The sequence below is a fragment of the Erpetoichthys calabaricus genome, chromosome 1, assembly GCF_900747795.2.
Source record: "Erpetoichthys calabaricus chromosome 1, fErpCal1.3, whole genome shotgun sequence".
NCBI lineage: Eukaryota > Metazoa > Chordata > Cladistia > Polypteriformes > Polypteridae > Erpetoichthys > Erpetoichthys calabaricus.
The window spans coordinates 75,266,391-75,282,531 of NC_041394.2; the positions used below are offsets into that span (position 1 = coordinate 75,266,391).

A 16,141-nucleotide genomic window follows, 5' to 3' on the forward strand; every position below is an offset into this window, starting at 1 on the left:
GTATGGCCGTTTATTTTTCTCTGGGTGTTGTCCCAAAAATATTGTACATGTTTACAGTTATCCCAGTGCCTTTTTTTCAATCCCACAACCTCCCAGCAGTGTGGAACGCCTGACATCTTCAACATGACTGTATAACTTTTGGCACATGCATTCCTGACTCATCTGATTTTAGATAAATATAGCATTTGGTGTGTGGTTATTTGTGATAAAACATTCCTGCTTAACAAACATCTTTTTGGCATTACAGTCTTTGATTTTTGATTAACATTCTTGCTGACAGATCAGTTTGATTTTTTCCTAGTGACTCCTGCTTGTATTTCTGACCACATTTCATCTCCTGATCAAGTCAAAGCTTTATGTAATATGACTTAATCAGTGTTTACTAGACTGAAGATAACTGAAACAAAAAAATAAACAAATGCAGCAGATAATTAAAACAGATGAAAATGGTAATAATTAAAATAAATGAAATAGCTGAAATTGTTTATATTGACAATTATGCTGCTAAAAATCATCCAGGTTTTAACAGCTTTGCTAACCGTGTGGTTTCGTATAATTTAAAAATGCATACTTTTATGGAAAGTAGAACAACATACCCAACTTTCCCCAATGAAGCTACTTCATAAATATCAATTACAAATTCTATAGTATGAACGACACATCATAATATATATATATATATATATATATATATATATATATATATATATATATATATAATACCAATAAATATCTAACCATACAATTACATAGTTTCTTTTTGCATAATGTCATCACAGGGGTAAAAGAGGCTATCCTGGCATCATTAAGCACAAGAAACAGAACAGAGTTAGGCAACATGCTAGTCTATCACTGCCATACTGAGCCAATTTAGAGTTGTCAGTCAATTGAATGCATTTTCTGTGTGGCATGAAACTGAACTATTCAGAGGAGACTCACACCATCACCAATAGAATGTACAAATGCTAGAAAGACTTACTGCTTCTAAATTAACTTAAACATCAAAAGTAAATATAAATTTGAAATAATTGCAAAAATCCATTTTGGTCACAGTTTCCTTTCCTATGGTATTTGAGGACATTTTTCTTCTTTAACACTAGAATCCGTGAAGCCTACGAAAAAACTTGAAATCCCGGCCCACCTTAATCCCTTCGCACCTCTCCATCAGCGTCTTTTGTTTTGTAAATGCGTCGATCAGCACAAGCAGCAAGCACCCTGCTGTCCCATCCCCCGCCTTGACGGAGCTCAGCTCTCCCAGCTCAAGCCAAGGCTCCTTATCTGCATGTGAGGTGCCTGGAGTTGTATAGGGTAAATAATACAGTATATCATTATTTGGAATACATGCATTTCATGTGTGTTTGGTGTCTACAAAGACCTGGGTAAGTGTAGGATGAAAGGAAATGCGAGGCAAGAAATGCTGAACACACACCTAAAGCAGAAACTTTTTCCATGTTATACTAATAATGACGTGAAGTGTATAATGTGTGAAGTCCAAATATCAAATAAACGTGTACTTTTATGTGAGAATATAACCAAAGAAAAAACAAACATTTGATTTACATGTTGCTGTCAATGAGTTAAAAACTCAAGCTCAAATGTCAATTGACAGTAAGCTGATACTTATTTTTGAATAGTGTAGAGTTAAGAACTGCTGTTTTACATCTCAAAAGGTACCGGGTTTGAGACCGGGTACTCCATGTTTTGAGTAGTGAGCTGCTATTATAATTATTATTACTATTATATAATAAAAACATACATTTGATTTGAGTCTGTAACACCCAGTGTAAATTTTGGCTACTTGTAAAAGTTAGTGTTTGTTTTTTTTTTTATTATTCAGTTGTATTCTCTCAGTGACATTCACGTGGTACAACAACCTTGCCTCTCCTTCTCTGAGTTGATGGCATTTATCTCCATTCTTTTCACAAGAGGAGCGCTGTGGCTGATATCTGCTCAGAACTATTTGTTGTACCGGCAATCAAAAATATGATGTCCTATGATTGCTATCAGGCTGGACAAAGGCAGGACCGTAACAACAGACAGCTTTTTCACAGTGCTTTCGCTGGCTAATACACTGCTGCACTCGGCTTGGCACCATAAAGTAAAACTGGACTTCTACCTGCAGCTAAAGTCAGTTCAGTACGCGAGCAACTCGCCACACTGCTGTTTAGATCTGGCAGTGCCATGATGATGGTGTATGGTGCTGCATTCTCATTACCATGCACCATAATGCAGAGTACAGTCAAGCTCGAAAAAAAAAACATGTTCAAATGGCATAGCGTTTTCAAATAGTGACGTTTTCATGTATGAATGTGTGTGTGTGTGCACGAGAGAGGCAGAGACAGATTTGATCTAATTCAAGTTGTTACTGGAATATAAAATAAACACTTTTGCAAAGGTATAACGAAACAGGTGTGCTTTTATTCAAGAATGAATCTGAATAGCAAAAAACTCAAGTGACAACAAGATACCAAGAAGACATTATTCACCAGTGTTTGTACTGTATGTCTGCTGATATGCCTTCAGCGATATCTTTTCACAGACAGCAAAACTTTACACTCTCTGTTACAGACTGAATCAAAGATTTCTTAATTTTGGGTGCATACACCGTCATCACCACCATGACACTCCAAAAGATTACAAATAGAAAATAACTGACTTGGAAATGAAGCCTAATTATCAGGTAAAAACAAAACAATAGTCTTTGAGCTGGCAAGTATCAAAAACTGGAAGAAACATAAAGCAAGTCTATAACTAAGCAAAAGACTAGGTAACCTATTAATCCTCTTTCTAATTGAATTGGTAACCAACAGTAAGTACTCTGTTTTGAATTTTTCCAGAAATTTGGACAATGAATATGCTAGGGCACAATCTTTTATGCAACTAGTCTTTCCAAAGCCACATGTATAATACATATGTCTGGAGACAACCATGAGTGAGTTTTGCTTAAAACTGGATGGAGACAATTAGATGGCTCACTGAGTGTCACATTTCTAAACCAATCCATCTCCACATGAAGGTGGCACTCAAAAGTAGGGGCGTGATTTTGAACTGCAAGGAGAAGTGGTGCACTTGTTAACTTGTTCGACAGAGATCAAGCTACTGATTTTGTTAAACTGTCTGCAGTGAAAAAGACTCCTAAAAAATCCTATTAAACTTATAAATGTGTGTTTTGTGTGCAGAGAGCACATTGCACATGTTAAAAATAAACATCACCTATTGCAAAAGAAAAACCTTTCTTTAACATCATATCATACATTGGCATTCAAAGACATCAATGGACTAGTAGTAAAAGCGAACAATAGGTTGTCGCAGGTACTATGTATGCTCTCTGTTGTTGGACTTGATGTAAGACTGAAAAGACGGGCAGCTATATTCATGAAAAAAATGAAGTGCAAAATATACATTTGAAGTGAATGGTGTATCACACTCCGTCAAAAGGACTGTTGTTAAAATAACTGATAACAAAGAACCACAGGAGATGCAGAAGTTAGCACTCAAAATACCCAAACCAACAAATCTGCCTAACTACACCAGTAGAGGCATGGACCAGGCTGCACAACATCCACCTACTGACTGCACATCTAAATGAGTAACTAAAGGAGGTTAACATTACTGTCTAATTGGAAATGCAAACATGACAAGCGAAACTAGATGCAATGTTGTAACACGTAGTATATCTGTAGACCACAAAGCTCATCTATGCTGTTATTGTGTCATATAGTGATGCAATAGATAAAACAACAAAGATATCATAGCAGACAGAAGCAGTTCTCAAAGTGGAGCCATGTGGCTTTGGTGGTCTGTGTGTTTTTGTTTCTTTTTTTAAATGTTTACTATGACTCTGAAAGAGCTCTGCACAAGAATTCCAGTGTGCTTTTACTGTTGGTTTTATGCACAAATGGCAAATAAAGAACCTTGAACCTTACATGTGTGTTTATGTGTGTCTTTGTCTTCTGTCACTCATTACAACGTACAAATTAATTCAGTTATATGGTGCTACGGAACTTCTGAATGGATAACGGCAATTTTGTTGTTTTTCTTTTCTCTCAGTGTCAAGTGTTTGCACAGTTTCATTTGCACTCTCCTTGAAACAGTGGCAGTTTAAAATGCATGGACAAGAGAAATTGGTGGCATTTTTTTTTAGAAAGAAGCCCTGTGAGTGTAGCCCTTGCAGTGCATAATTTCAATACTATTCACTACCTACTTTTTACTGGGTTGTCCTGTCTCTCATTTGAAAATCACATCTGGCCCTGCGAGACTAGGCACAAACAGATGCCATCACTGCATACAAAGTAGGGAAACTGCATGTGAACTACCAGTTCTAACAGTAAAATACAACTATAAGATATACATAAAGTGTTCACAAAAGTAAAGATAAACATAATGTAAGTAGAATAATGGAATTCTATGTGACAGTCTGGGTTTTCATGGGAGATCTGATGAACACTGATGAAGCTTCGGAGACAGTCCTGGAAACTGTGCTCTAAAGAGGAGCCAAAACAATAAGGGAGTCATCATTGACTGTTTGTGTGCTCTGCTGTCCTTCTGCTGTTCAAATATATGCCATCAGGTTGTCAAACAAATATAAATTGGCCAACTTATGAGTTCTTTAATGGACTAGATCTGTGTTGGTTTCTGAGATGGTAGGTTCCGTTTTCCATAATCCTATTCTGATAAAAGCTCATCAGGATAAGAGAATGAAATGCTTTATATGCTTGGGGGTCTGTTAACGTACAGAGTCAGAATGAGATGAACTCAAACTTTGGCCGATTGGTTTAGGTTTAGGTTTATTTGTCATATATAGGTTAACACAGGGTCAACATACAATGAAATGTGTATGACAAGAAAAACAAGTCACTCAGCCTAGCTCTAATAAAGCTAAAAAAATAATTAAAAAAAATTTCAAGTTAAAAATAGACAAGCCATATAAAACAAAATATGTAGGTTTTAAAAGAAGTTATAGAGCAATATGAGTTGAATGAGCAGCAAGTACAAATGACAGTTATTGCACAGATAATGTTTTATGAGTACAGATTTATATTCCATAAACTGCAGATGCATGTTCCAGTCAGTATTCAGAGTGTGTGCAGGTACAGTTTGTGTGTGAGTATTGCAATGTAGATGTAATGCAATGTAGGTGTAATGTAAGTGTATGTAAGTGTTCAGGTGTTGCTGTTGAGGAGTCGAATGGCCTGGTGGTAAAAACTGTTCTTAAGTTTTGTAGTCCAAGCAGCCAGACTCCTGTATCGTGTGCCAGACGGTAACAAGGAGAACAGCTGGCGTGCTGGATGGCTGTGGTCCTTTATGATGCTGCTTGTCTTACGCCAGCACCGATGGAGGTAAATGTCTTCAATGGCAGGAAGACTTTTGCCCGTGATGTGCTCTGCTGCCTTCACCACTCTCTGTAGTGATTTCCGGCTGCTGGCAGAGCAGCTCCCATACCAGACGGTAATGCAGACTCTCGACCACACTCCTGTAAAAGTTTGAGGTGATGTTGGCATTCATGCCAAACTTCCTCAGCCTCTTCAGGAAGTAGAGCCGCCGGCGAGCTTTCTTAACCACAGTGTCTATGTGAAAGGTCCACGAGAGATCCTCGGTGATGTTTACTCCGAGGAACTTGAAGCTGTTAACCCTTTCAACTTCTACGCTGCTGATGTAGATGGCCTGGTGTTCTCTGCCTTGCTGTTTCGGATAGTCCACGATCATCTCCTTGGTTTTGCTGACGTTAAGAGACAAGTTGTTATCCAGGCACCAATTACTCAATGTCAGCACCTCCTCTCTGTAGGCCGTCTCATCGTTGTCAGTGATAAGGCTTATGATGGTTGTGTCGTCTGCAAACTTGATGATGGTGTTTGTGCCGTGTTTTGCAACACAGTCGTGGGTGAACAAGGAATACAAGAGGGGACTAAGCACACAGCCCTGCGGCGCTCCTGTGTTTAAAATGAGTGATGAGGATGTGTGTTTGCCGACTCTCACCACCTGAGGCCTGTTTGTGAGGAAAGGGAAAATCCATCTGCAGATGGTCGTCCCCAACCCAAGGTCGTCAAACTTCAAGACGAGTTTTGAGGGGATGATGGTGTTGAATGCCGAGCTGTAATCTATGAACAGCATTCTTACATATGTATTTCCTCTTTCCAGGTGGGTGAGGGCAGTGTTTATTTTTAGTGCAATGGCATCCTCTGTAGATCTGTTTGCTCTGTAAGCAAATTGGAGAGGATCCAGTGTGTCGGGTAGGGAGGAGCAGATGTAACCTTTGACCAGTTGCTCGAAGCACTTCATAATGACCGATGTCAGTGCACCCGGGCGATAGTCATTCAGACAGGAGACCACCGGTTTCTTTGGGACAGGAATGATGGTGGATGCCTTGAAGGAAGTGGGGACCACTGACTGCCTCAGGGAGAGATTGAAAATGTTGGTGAACACACCTGCTAGCTGGTCAGCACACGCCCTGAGGGCACAGCCTGGGATGCTATCTGGTCCCGGAGCTTTGCAAGGATTGACCCTTTTGAAGGACCTTCTCACGTCAGACGTTTCAAGGATCAGAGTGACAGACTCACTGCCCCTTTGAGGATATAGCACCTGTTCTTTGTTGGCTGCATCAAAACGAGCATAGAAAGTGTTGAGCTCGTCTGCAAGACATGCAGTGGGCTGAACACTGACTGTATTTTTCTTTTTATAGTCAGTGATGCAGCACAGTCCATTCCACAGGCGCTTGGGGTCAGAGCTGTGGTAGCTTGACTCCACTTTGTCCCTGTAGTCCCGTTTGGCCTTCTTGATGGACCTCTGGAGGTCGTATCTGGTTGCTTTGTATGCACCAGAGTCCCCTGAGCCAAAGGCAGAGGTCCGCACCTTGAGCTTAGCCCGAATCTCCCTATTTACCCAGGGTTTCTGGTTAGGATATATGCAAATGGAGGTTTTAATGACAACATCGTCAATGCACTTGCTGATATAACCAGTGACAGAGTCTGTGAATTCATTGATGTTGCGATCAGCTGCATCTGTAGATAAATTCTTATCTTACACTGAAAACATATTCAAAACAATTTACACGTATATGTGAGTTACTTGATTATCTTGGACTTGTTTTAGCTGTCTTATATGTTAAGGGTTGCTTCACTTTGTATCTTAATCACAAATTTTACAATGTCTAAAAAAATGCAACTAGTTCAAAAATGGATTAAATATTTTTTAAGAAAATGTACTGAATTTAGGTGGATTGGCAATTCTAAATTGGCCCTAGTGTGTGCTTGGTGTGTGGGTGTGTTTGTGTGTGTCCTGCGGTGGGTTGGCACCCTGCCCGGGATTGGTTCCTGCCTTGTGCCCTGTGTTGGCTGGGATTGGTTCCAGCAGACCCCCGTGACCCTGTGTTCGGATTCAGCGGGTTGGAAAATGGATGGATGGATGTACTGAATTTTTAATATTTTACTTGTATATCCATAAAGCACTTACTGCTTAGTTCTGTATGATGATCTTGAAAATGTAAGGCCCCTCTTTGTCGGAGAGGTTGCTTTTAAGGCAGCCTCCATATGCGTCAGTAACTTTTTCTATTTCTCTATTTATATTTTGTCATAGTGCTTAACCTCAACACAACTTAAACAAAAACAAATTATATGAGAGGCAAATTGTTTAGCACAGAAGCTTCACAGCCATTAGTACATACAGTACTGTAGACGTGTCTCCAGGCCTAGTCAGTTTTTATTTTCCTCCTGGTACTCCCCAATTTATGAATGACTGATGGTTTTAAATTAAACTGGTAAGAGTGGACAGATGTGTGTGTAGTGGACTGCCATCACATCCAATGAGAGATCCTACTTTACTCTCTATGCAATGTTAAGGATAAACTAGATTTACAAAATGAACTAATGAAAAAGCTGCCATTTTATTTTATTAATCTTTTTATCTTTCTTTCTTCCAAGAGACACCTTACCATTTGGTCTCAAGCCATCAAACACAGCTAATTCTGCCATTGTATTGATGAAACCTCCAAGTAAAGATTCTTATAGTATCCGAGGACTCCTTGTGTGTATAGCTTGTATGTGCCCTTTTCAGTGAGGCACAGAGGACCCTCACATATGACAGCCTGCTTTGCTTGTTAGTGCTGAGTGGCTCCCATGCAGATGGTCCTCTACTCATGTGTGCTCTGAGAAAAGTTAAACAAGCTGTGAAGGATAAGGATTGTAAAGTGTGCTGTCAGGGCTTTGGAGTAATGCCAGCAATTGTCTTTACTCCTCATTGCCAGTTATTAAACCTTTATGAGGCACCCAAGCACTTAATTACATTATGACTCTTATCAAAGAGAACATTAAATATTGGTCAAAAAGAAATTACAGTTTTAACCCATTCTTTCTCAATGTGGAGTATAATTTCAAAACTGTACAAAGGCTAAGGACAAATGACGCCCAGGAATCCTAGAGGCAAAAATAACAGTCATCCGCAAAGCATTATTAACCCCACCTCGGGCAGTGACAAACTTAAAGAATTAATTCATCTCCTCACTAAGCAGGCATGATACTCCACAGATGATAGTTGTAATTTGGATAATAGTCATTTGAAGCATTCCAGTGTAACATAACTTCTTGGCCATTCCCTGTTCACTTAAACAATTTAAAAGCTTTTAACAAATTTACCTCAAACTTACTAGCTTTATAAGACCTTATAGAACGAATTGAAGTCCTCTGGACTCTGAATTGAATTAAAAATTCTTGGACGTTTTTTTTTTTTGTTTACAAAAGTCCAACACTGTCATCTATGTGTCTGTCTGGTAAGAATTGGCGTTCATTGAATACCACTGGAAGTTGTGTGTATGCACTCTCAGCTAATACTCAGTATTACTTTAGTACTATATAAAAATGAATTTAATCAGATCAGAGTGCACAGACCACCATGAATATGCACTCTTTCAAGTGCCTACTCTGAGCTTTAGAGCTTCACTTTGGCCAAAACAGCACAATTTGACATTTAGCAACTGTGATGCAGATGAGGATGAAGCTACTTGTTCTAACTACACCTAGCTGCCATCTTTAAATCTTATAATGACAGGCTTCATGATTGAGTGACTCTTTTAGAGCAGCACAACTGATTCTCTCAAGCTCTGTTCCTGAGCGCTGTGAACTGTGAAACCCGACTACATTGAATTTGAATCATTCATTCAAACAAGATTGTGTACTTCATCCTATGTCCAGGAACGTTAGGTTCAATGTAGTTGATTATGAAGCACAAGGTGATTATGCTGTAACTTTCAGCATCAAAAGTGAAAACAGGATTGGAGATCACAACTGGCCATACACAATCCCACCATACTGCCTTCAACAAAGCAAGTGGGGCACTTGCTTTGCTTACCTAATTATCCAAACCTCAATGTATTTTTTTCTGAGTGGCTTTATGTTTCTGCCAGCTTTCGGTATTATCTGATTTTACTACTGACCATGACAAAGACAGATAGATAACTGTAGTGTGCATTAACACATCTGAGGAAGATGAGATTGTACACATTTTGTTCCACACAACTAGGTGTGAGAATGGTAAAGGAACTATAGAATATGAGCAGAATGTGTTCTTGAGTAGTCAGTAGTTACATGAGACTTAAACTAATGTATGTAGAAATTACTTCACTGTCGGCTGACCTGTAAGGATGAAATAAATCTAATAAAAGCATTATCATTTTCTGGATTTTAAACTTCCCATGAACATGCTTTTGATGTTTTCATTCTTATAATTGTAGATTATTTACTAACTAGGAAACACTAGAATATCCAGTCCTCAAAGAATGGTGGTTCATGCGCTTCTTACAAAACACAGAACCCTGTGCCACCACCTTTGTTGTGGCCTGATGGTGTGCAAGACTGTTTTTTGCGATCAGTGTATGACTGGCATTTGCAATCAAAACGAACAGTCGGCCTGTGCAGTGTGCTTCACTGTTATCCAAGGACGCAGCAATTCTTTTCCTTTCACCCTTGCTTTCCTGCATGCTCACACTGCTGTTATTTTCTTGTCGGCTATGTTGTGTGGCTGTACCTCCACCTGCCATGAGAAGGACCTGAAGGCCAGAAACATGGCAGAGAAAGCCCACACTTCCAATTCTTTGGTCATGTATAACTTTCTGTTGTGCATAGAGTGTATGACATGATAAATATGGTCAATCAGCCTGTGCAGTGTTCTTTGCTTTCAATAGAAGTCAACATGGCTGTTGTCCTTTCAGCCAAGGCACACAGCTTGCCATGAGAAGGATTTGAAACCCAGTTCCTTGGGCAAGGTAGACTGCAACTCCAGTTCTTAGATGATGTTACACATATCACGTCGCAAGCTCTCAATTAAGGTCAAAGTTTAAGGCCCGAAGGTTTGCAAACTTTGGTGTGAGAGACAACATTTACCGCTTGATATATATAGATAATAAGTGATGACTTGGTATTGATGAATATAAATGAAAAAAAACTAACGATCATAGGACTTTTAAAATCTATTATTGGCACGCAAGGAGAAAGAGAAACTAGAGTTTGGAAAAAATGAATTTTTCAACTTTTGGAATTCTTCACTTTTTTCTACAGTGTTCACTAAGCATATCTTTTGGAAAAATCTGTTAATAAAAAGTTTTTTTTCTTCATGTTCATTTAACTCTCTTGTCAAGTTATTCTTTTGTCTGTTTCTTCCTGTTTATCACACATCCAGCCCCTAGGATGATGTATAATTTCAAACAAAAAAGCTGTTAAATTTGTTTTTTGACCTGCAACTCAGTTATTCATCCATGCATTAATTTTTCTAATTTAGGTATTACAATACATGGTGAAAATGAGCTAGAGTCTGTCATGACAGCATTGGATACAAGACAGAAACCAAACCTGGATGAGACAACAGCACGCACAGGACACACTCTGTCTCACTATTATGCCACTGTCAGAATCATCCAGCATATGCCACATCAAGCTGTCCCAGGACACCCAAAGCCTCATATTTTGTCTCTTCAAACTGTTTGCATGATAAGGCCAATGTACCTTTAAGAAATTCCTAGAGTATTATGGCAGAACAACAAGTACTGTAAGGTCAAGAAGTTCCTGCTCTGCCAGGTTACTGTCATTTTATGGTTTGTCTAAAGTGTGGAATTCCAATAGTGGTCATGAGTAAACCTAGTCAATGAAATACCTGTTCGTGCAGATTTCCTAATTCCTTTTTTAAGTATATTTTATATAATTATCTAGTGAAATGAATGCATGTGTACAGTATGCTTATGCATAAATATAAAATACACTCAAAACACTGCAGAACCATGGAATGCTTTTCACTGGTCAATTTAAAGAATAAAATGCTATCTTTTCCACAATATATGGCCTGGTGTATATAGGAGATCACTAGGTACCTACTTTAGAAATAGATCAGATACTGATTGCTAAATGCTGTGCTTTAAAAGGATGTCTTTACCCACAAAGAACAACATTTTGTGTGACTGTAGTGTTTTCTATTATTATATGATTCTACAGATAGTTTGAAATTAAAAAGCCACATTAAATCACCTTTCTTTTTTCCCAGATTCAGAGTAAAGCTGCTGCTAATGTCCTTGGAAGAACTCATCAAAGAGACATTATCTTCTGCACAGAACCTGAGTCAAAAATGCCTCAGGTCACCCTGCCACACACCAGTCCTGTGATGAACCTTTCCATGATTTCTACTTCTTTGAAACCTACATTACCCCCTAATTTCAGTTTGGATGATCCCCTTGGTGGCCACACAGTATGGGAGGTGACCCTCATTGTTCTTTTCACTGGAACATTATCTCTTGTCACCATCATTGGAAACCTCTTGGTCATGATAGCATTCAAGGTAAACAGCCACCTGAAAACTGTTAACAACTACTTTCTGTTGAGTCTAGCCTGTGCTGACCTCATCTTGGGAGCCATTTCTATGAACTTGTACACAACTTACATCATCATGGGACGATGGGCTTTAGGAAACCTTTGCTGTGATATTTGGCTGGCAATTGACTATGTGGCTAGCAATGCTTCAGTCATGAACCTACTAATCATTAGCTTTGACCGCTATTTTTCTGTCACTCGACCCCTCACTTATCGAGCAAAACGGACCCCCAAAAGAGCAGCAATTATGATAGGACTAGCCTGGGCAATTTCTTTTGTTCTGTGGGCACCAGCAATTATATTCTGGCAATACATTGTTGGTAGCAGGACAGTTCCGCAAGATGAATGCTACATTCAGTTTCTGTCACAGCCTATCATAACCTTTGGAACAGCCATTGCTGCCTTTTATTTACCAGTGAGTATAATGATTATACTTTATTGGCGAATCTACAAGGAAACCAGAAAAAGAAGTAAGGAGCTTAAAGGACTAATGGGTTCTGAAAGTAGAGATTCAACTGGCCAAGAAACCCAGCGGATATCCAACAGCAGTACAAAAAGTAACAGTAGTTGGGAGACCACCACTACACAAGCAGGAGAAAATGGAAACCTGCAAAGTCCAGCCACACTTGGTAAGAATACATGTTGGCCTTTCCTGAAGAAGACATCTTACAAAAGTAAGATCAGCACCAATGGGAGCTGGATCAACATCGAAGAAGAAGGGTCTCCAGAAAATTCCACTTCATCAGATGAAGAAGAGTCTGCACTAGAAATGAAGACCATTTGTTCAGCTGTTGGCCGTGTTCCCTTAGTGCAAAATGAAAGTGAGGACAAGACTGACAGCTTGGATGAAGAGGGGAAGTACAGAGCCAAGAAAGAAGGCCACACAGGTATGACTGCAGTGGTGGATCGCAATTTGTCCAGAGTGATGAATGACAGCAGAAACACTGCAACTCCAAGTGCATCGAAGCGATCTTCTCAGCTCACTGCAAGCAGCCTAAATTCCCTCACAGCCCACTGCAAAGCACAGGCTGTAGCAGCCAAAGGGAAAAAGAGAAAGAACCAATCATTGATAAAGGAGAAGAAAGCTGCCAAAACCCTCAGTGCCATTCTTTTGGCTTTTATTCTAACCTGGACTCCCTACAATATCATGGTGCTGGTCTCCCCTTTCTGTAAGAAATGTGTTCCTGAGAAACTCTGGGAACTCGGTTACTGGCTCTGCTATATCAATAGCACTGTGAACCCAGTGTGCTATGCTCTCTGCAATGAACACTTCAGGGTTACTTTTAAGATGCTGCTCATGTGCCGATGGGACAAGCGTAAGTGGGGGAGACCTCAGAGAAGTGCCCCCTCCTCTTTGCGTGGTAAGACACAAAGTAGCTCTGTCTAGAATGTGACTGACACAGGCTGGGCCGAGTAATGCTCGCAAGGAGCATGCCTCGAGACAGTAACAGTTGCCCAAGGTTTTCACGGTGGCACGGTCAGCAGCATATGTGTAAAGCCACAGGAAGACTAATGAAGACTTGGGGCGAGACCGTGCCAGGGAAGACGCAGGCACACTGTGTTTCCAGTTAGCCTGGAGGACTGCTCTCAACCAGGTGAGAAGGGCAGAGCCCTGGTGAAGGAAAAGCAAGAGCAGGAGCCTGTGGAATTTCTTCTTTCTTTGGGGGAACTGTGGCAGAAAGCTTACAGGAATTTCATCTGCTTTATGCTTAAAATGTGTTGGTTTTCTGGGTTTGATCTTAAGTTTGTCTTTATAAAAAATGAATAATGACAACAGTTTAGTTCAGGGTGTTAGTATGAGCACTCCCTGTCTATTATGTTCAGGGTGGATTCAAATGGGATTTTACTCTCTTTCTCCTTTAGAGGAGCTTCAGTGTCCTCTTGCACTTCAGTAAGTAACTGGAGGCAAGAATAAACACAAGCAGTTTCCAGCTGCCAAAAATACTAGTAACTGGTTTCCATTAAAAGGAATGTTGATGTTGGACATGGGAATCTGTCAGCTTGGAGAGAAAAGGTGCTACTAGCAAAATTTGAATTTGATTATTCTAGAAGGAATATATATTTAGCAAAAAAGAATACTGTTTAAAAACATACCATTCAGTCACATGCGGAAGAACTGCCACTTATGAAATGTTTGTTAGCTTCCTAAATAAAAGGTGGTTGACACTTACATCCTGGAGATTTGTAGTCTGTCTCTCAACTTTTGTAAATATGGTCAATGCAAAAAGACTTACTAGCCAGAGGAAACAAAGAGGAAAAAAATAATATGGTATATCTCAAAAGATGGTCAAACAAAGTGAGGGTGATGCAGTGGTTAACCGAAAACACTTACAGAAAAAGAAACAAATGATAGCTTGCCTTCTCCTTTTTTTCAAATGAATTATCCATCTACCCATTTTCTTAGCCCACTTTGTCCAAAATACAGTGATGGCAAGCTGGCAGCATTAGTCGTCAAGTAAGAACCAGCACTTACTTGGTGGCATTTATCAAAGAGCACTACAGTTGTCTCAGAGGGTTTAGAGACACAAAAGGGAAGAAGGTTACCCCAAGAAAATGAGTACATGCACAGATTCCTGAGAGAGTGGCCAGGTGAGGAATCAGAAACAAAGTCACCCTCTTTAACTAAACATGGATGTTTCATTTTATCAGATGGAGCTCAGCTACCCTGTTTGCCAGACATGAAGCTTGTATTTTTCGAGTCTGGTTGCTCCATCTTTAGCTTGTGATTCTATAAGTACAATTGAAGAGTCACATGAACAGCTTCTAATCTGGGACAAAAGTGACTTTGTAAGGTTGTCCTCATTTAGTAACCTGAAGCCAACCGTTGCTCTCAAAGTGGCATGCTTGCATGTTATTAATGGCAAGAACTTGTATGTTTGTATACTGCCTATTTTGTCATAATAGGATCAGGGATTTAGCATCTGGATGTCCAAAAATTGCCTTAAAAAGTATGGACTAGCCCAGCCCTCTAACAGCTCTTCTGTATCTTCTCTGGACAAATGTGGACTTTCCTATTCTTATTTTCTTAAACTGGTCCTCTAGCGTGTCCGTTGCCAACTTGACATACTGTATGCTTCATTCATCCATTTTGTGAACTGCTTTTCCCCTGTACACAGTCATGACAAGGAGAAAGTATACTCCAGACTGAATAGCAGGCATCCATCAACACTCACTATTGGCGGTCCAGTCAGCGGTACATTCAGTCTTTGGACTGAGGGAGGAGCACCTTTAGAAGTCTCCAGGCTCTTCTTCAATCAGGTGGGTCAGGGTGGGTTTTCTGAGCCAAATTAGAAGTCATTTGTAATGGAAAACAGAATCTGGTGGAGCTTTGGAGTAAGTGACCTAATTCTGAACAAGTGACTCTAAAGTAATAAGATAATTTAGATATTTATGTGCTAACTCTTAAGTAAACTGTATTATATCACAAGTATACTTTGGTTTACTGTTTTTTAGTCAAAAAGTAATGTTTTTATCCCATTTCCTAAAGATGACCTCCTTTTCAGTTTTATTGTCCAATTTAAATCTTAACCCTCTAAACTCACCCAAGTCTCTAGCCTGTGTCATCAGCTATTACTGGCAAGGATTGGAATTAAAACCAAGGGGACCACCAGATCAGGTAACTAGGCCATCTACAAAATCAGTCTTGCCAGTGATAACAACTGAACAATTTATAATTGCAATTTAAAAAAAAAAATTAAATCAGCTCTGGTGCAGTCAATTGTGGTGCTAATTCAAGCTTACAAAGTGGACCGCAGCCCCCGTAGTGTTGCACTGTTGTTCCTTTGGAGTACCTCGGCAGTTTTAAAGTACGGTAGACTGGTTAGGCTGCTATCAACTGTCCTTCATTGCCCTCTAGTGGTTCTAAATCAGAAACAAATAATAATGTATTTGTGATGTATGTTTTAAGTTTTGGTACACTTGAAAAGAATTTGTGGAGCCAGAGTCCTTCAGGGTATCATTTACATAAATGTGTTTTAATCATTTTAGACAATATATAGTAACTTTCCCAGGGATTTTTATTTCACTCTAAGCAGGTAAGAAGTATCCAGAATTTTACACAAACATAGACATGTTTTCAAATGGCAGACACTGTGCTTAAACAATCTTAACAAGAACAGACGTGCATTCATCCAGCAGCATCAGTTTTAAGGCCAAAGATGACCCTGGATGAGATGTCTGCACTTTACTGAATCAGCCTAATTTCAAAGCATCCATCTGCCTAATAAATATATAACTGGAGTCTCCAGCCTCTCCAAATCAAGCATTCATCTGTCTCTCGCCAATACTCAATGCTGTTA

The 16,141-nt window shown here is 39.6% G+C and overlaps 1 protein-coding gene across 1 annotated transcript in view; it reads left to right on the plus strand.

Annotated features, from left to right (window-relative positions):
* Positions 1–14,022, plus strand: part of LOC114652083 (muscarinic acetylcholine receptor M1-like) — an 89,998-nt gene extending 75,976 nt beyond the window's left edge. Inside the window, exon 2 of the mRNA XM_028802275.2 lies at positions 11,521–14,022. Within this exon, the coding sequence (XP_028658108.1) occupies positions 11,521–13,230 (1,710 nt within the window). The 3' untranslated portion in view covers positions 13,231–14,022. The remainder of the gene's footprint in view (positions 1–11,520) is intronic.
* The last annotated feature ends 2,119 nt before the right edge of the window (positions 14,023–16,141 follow it).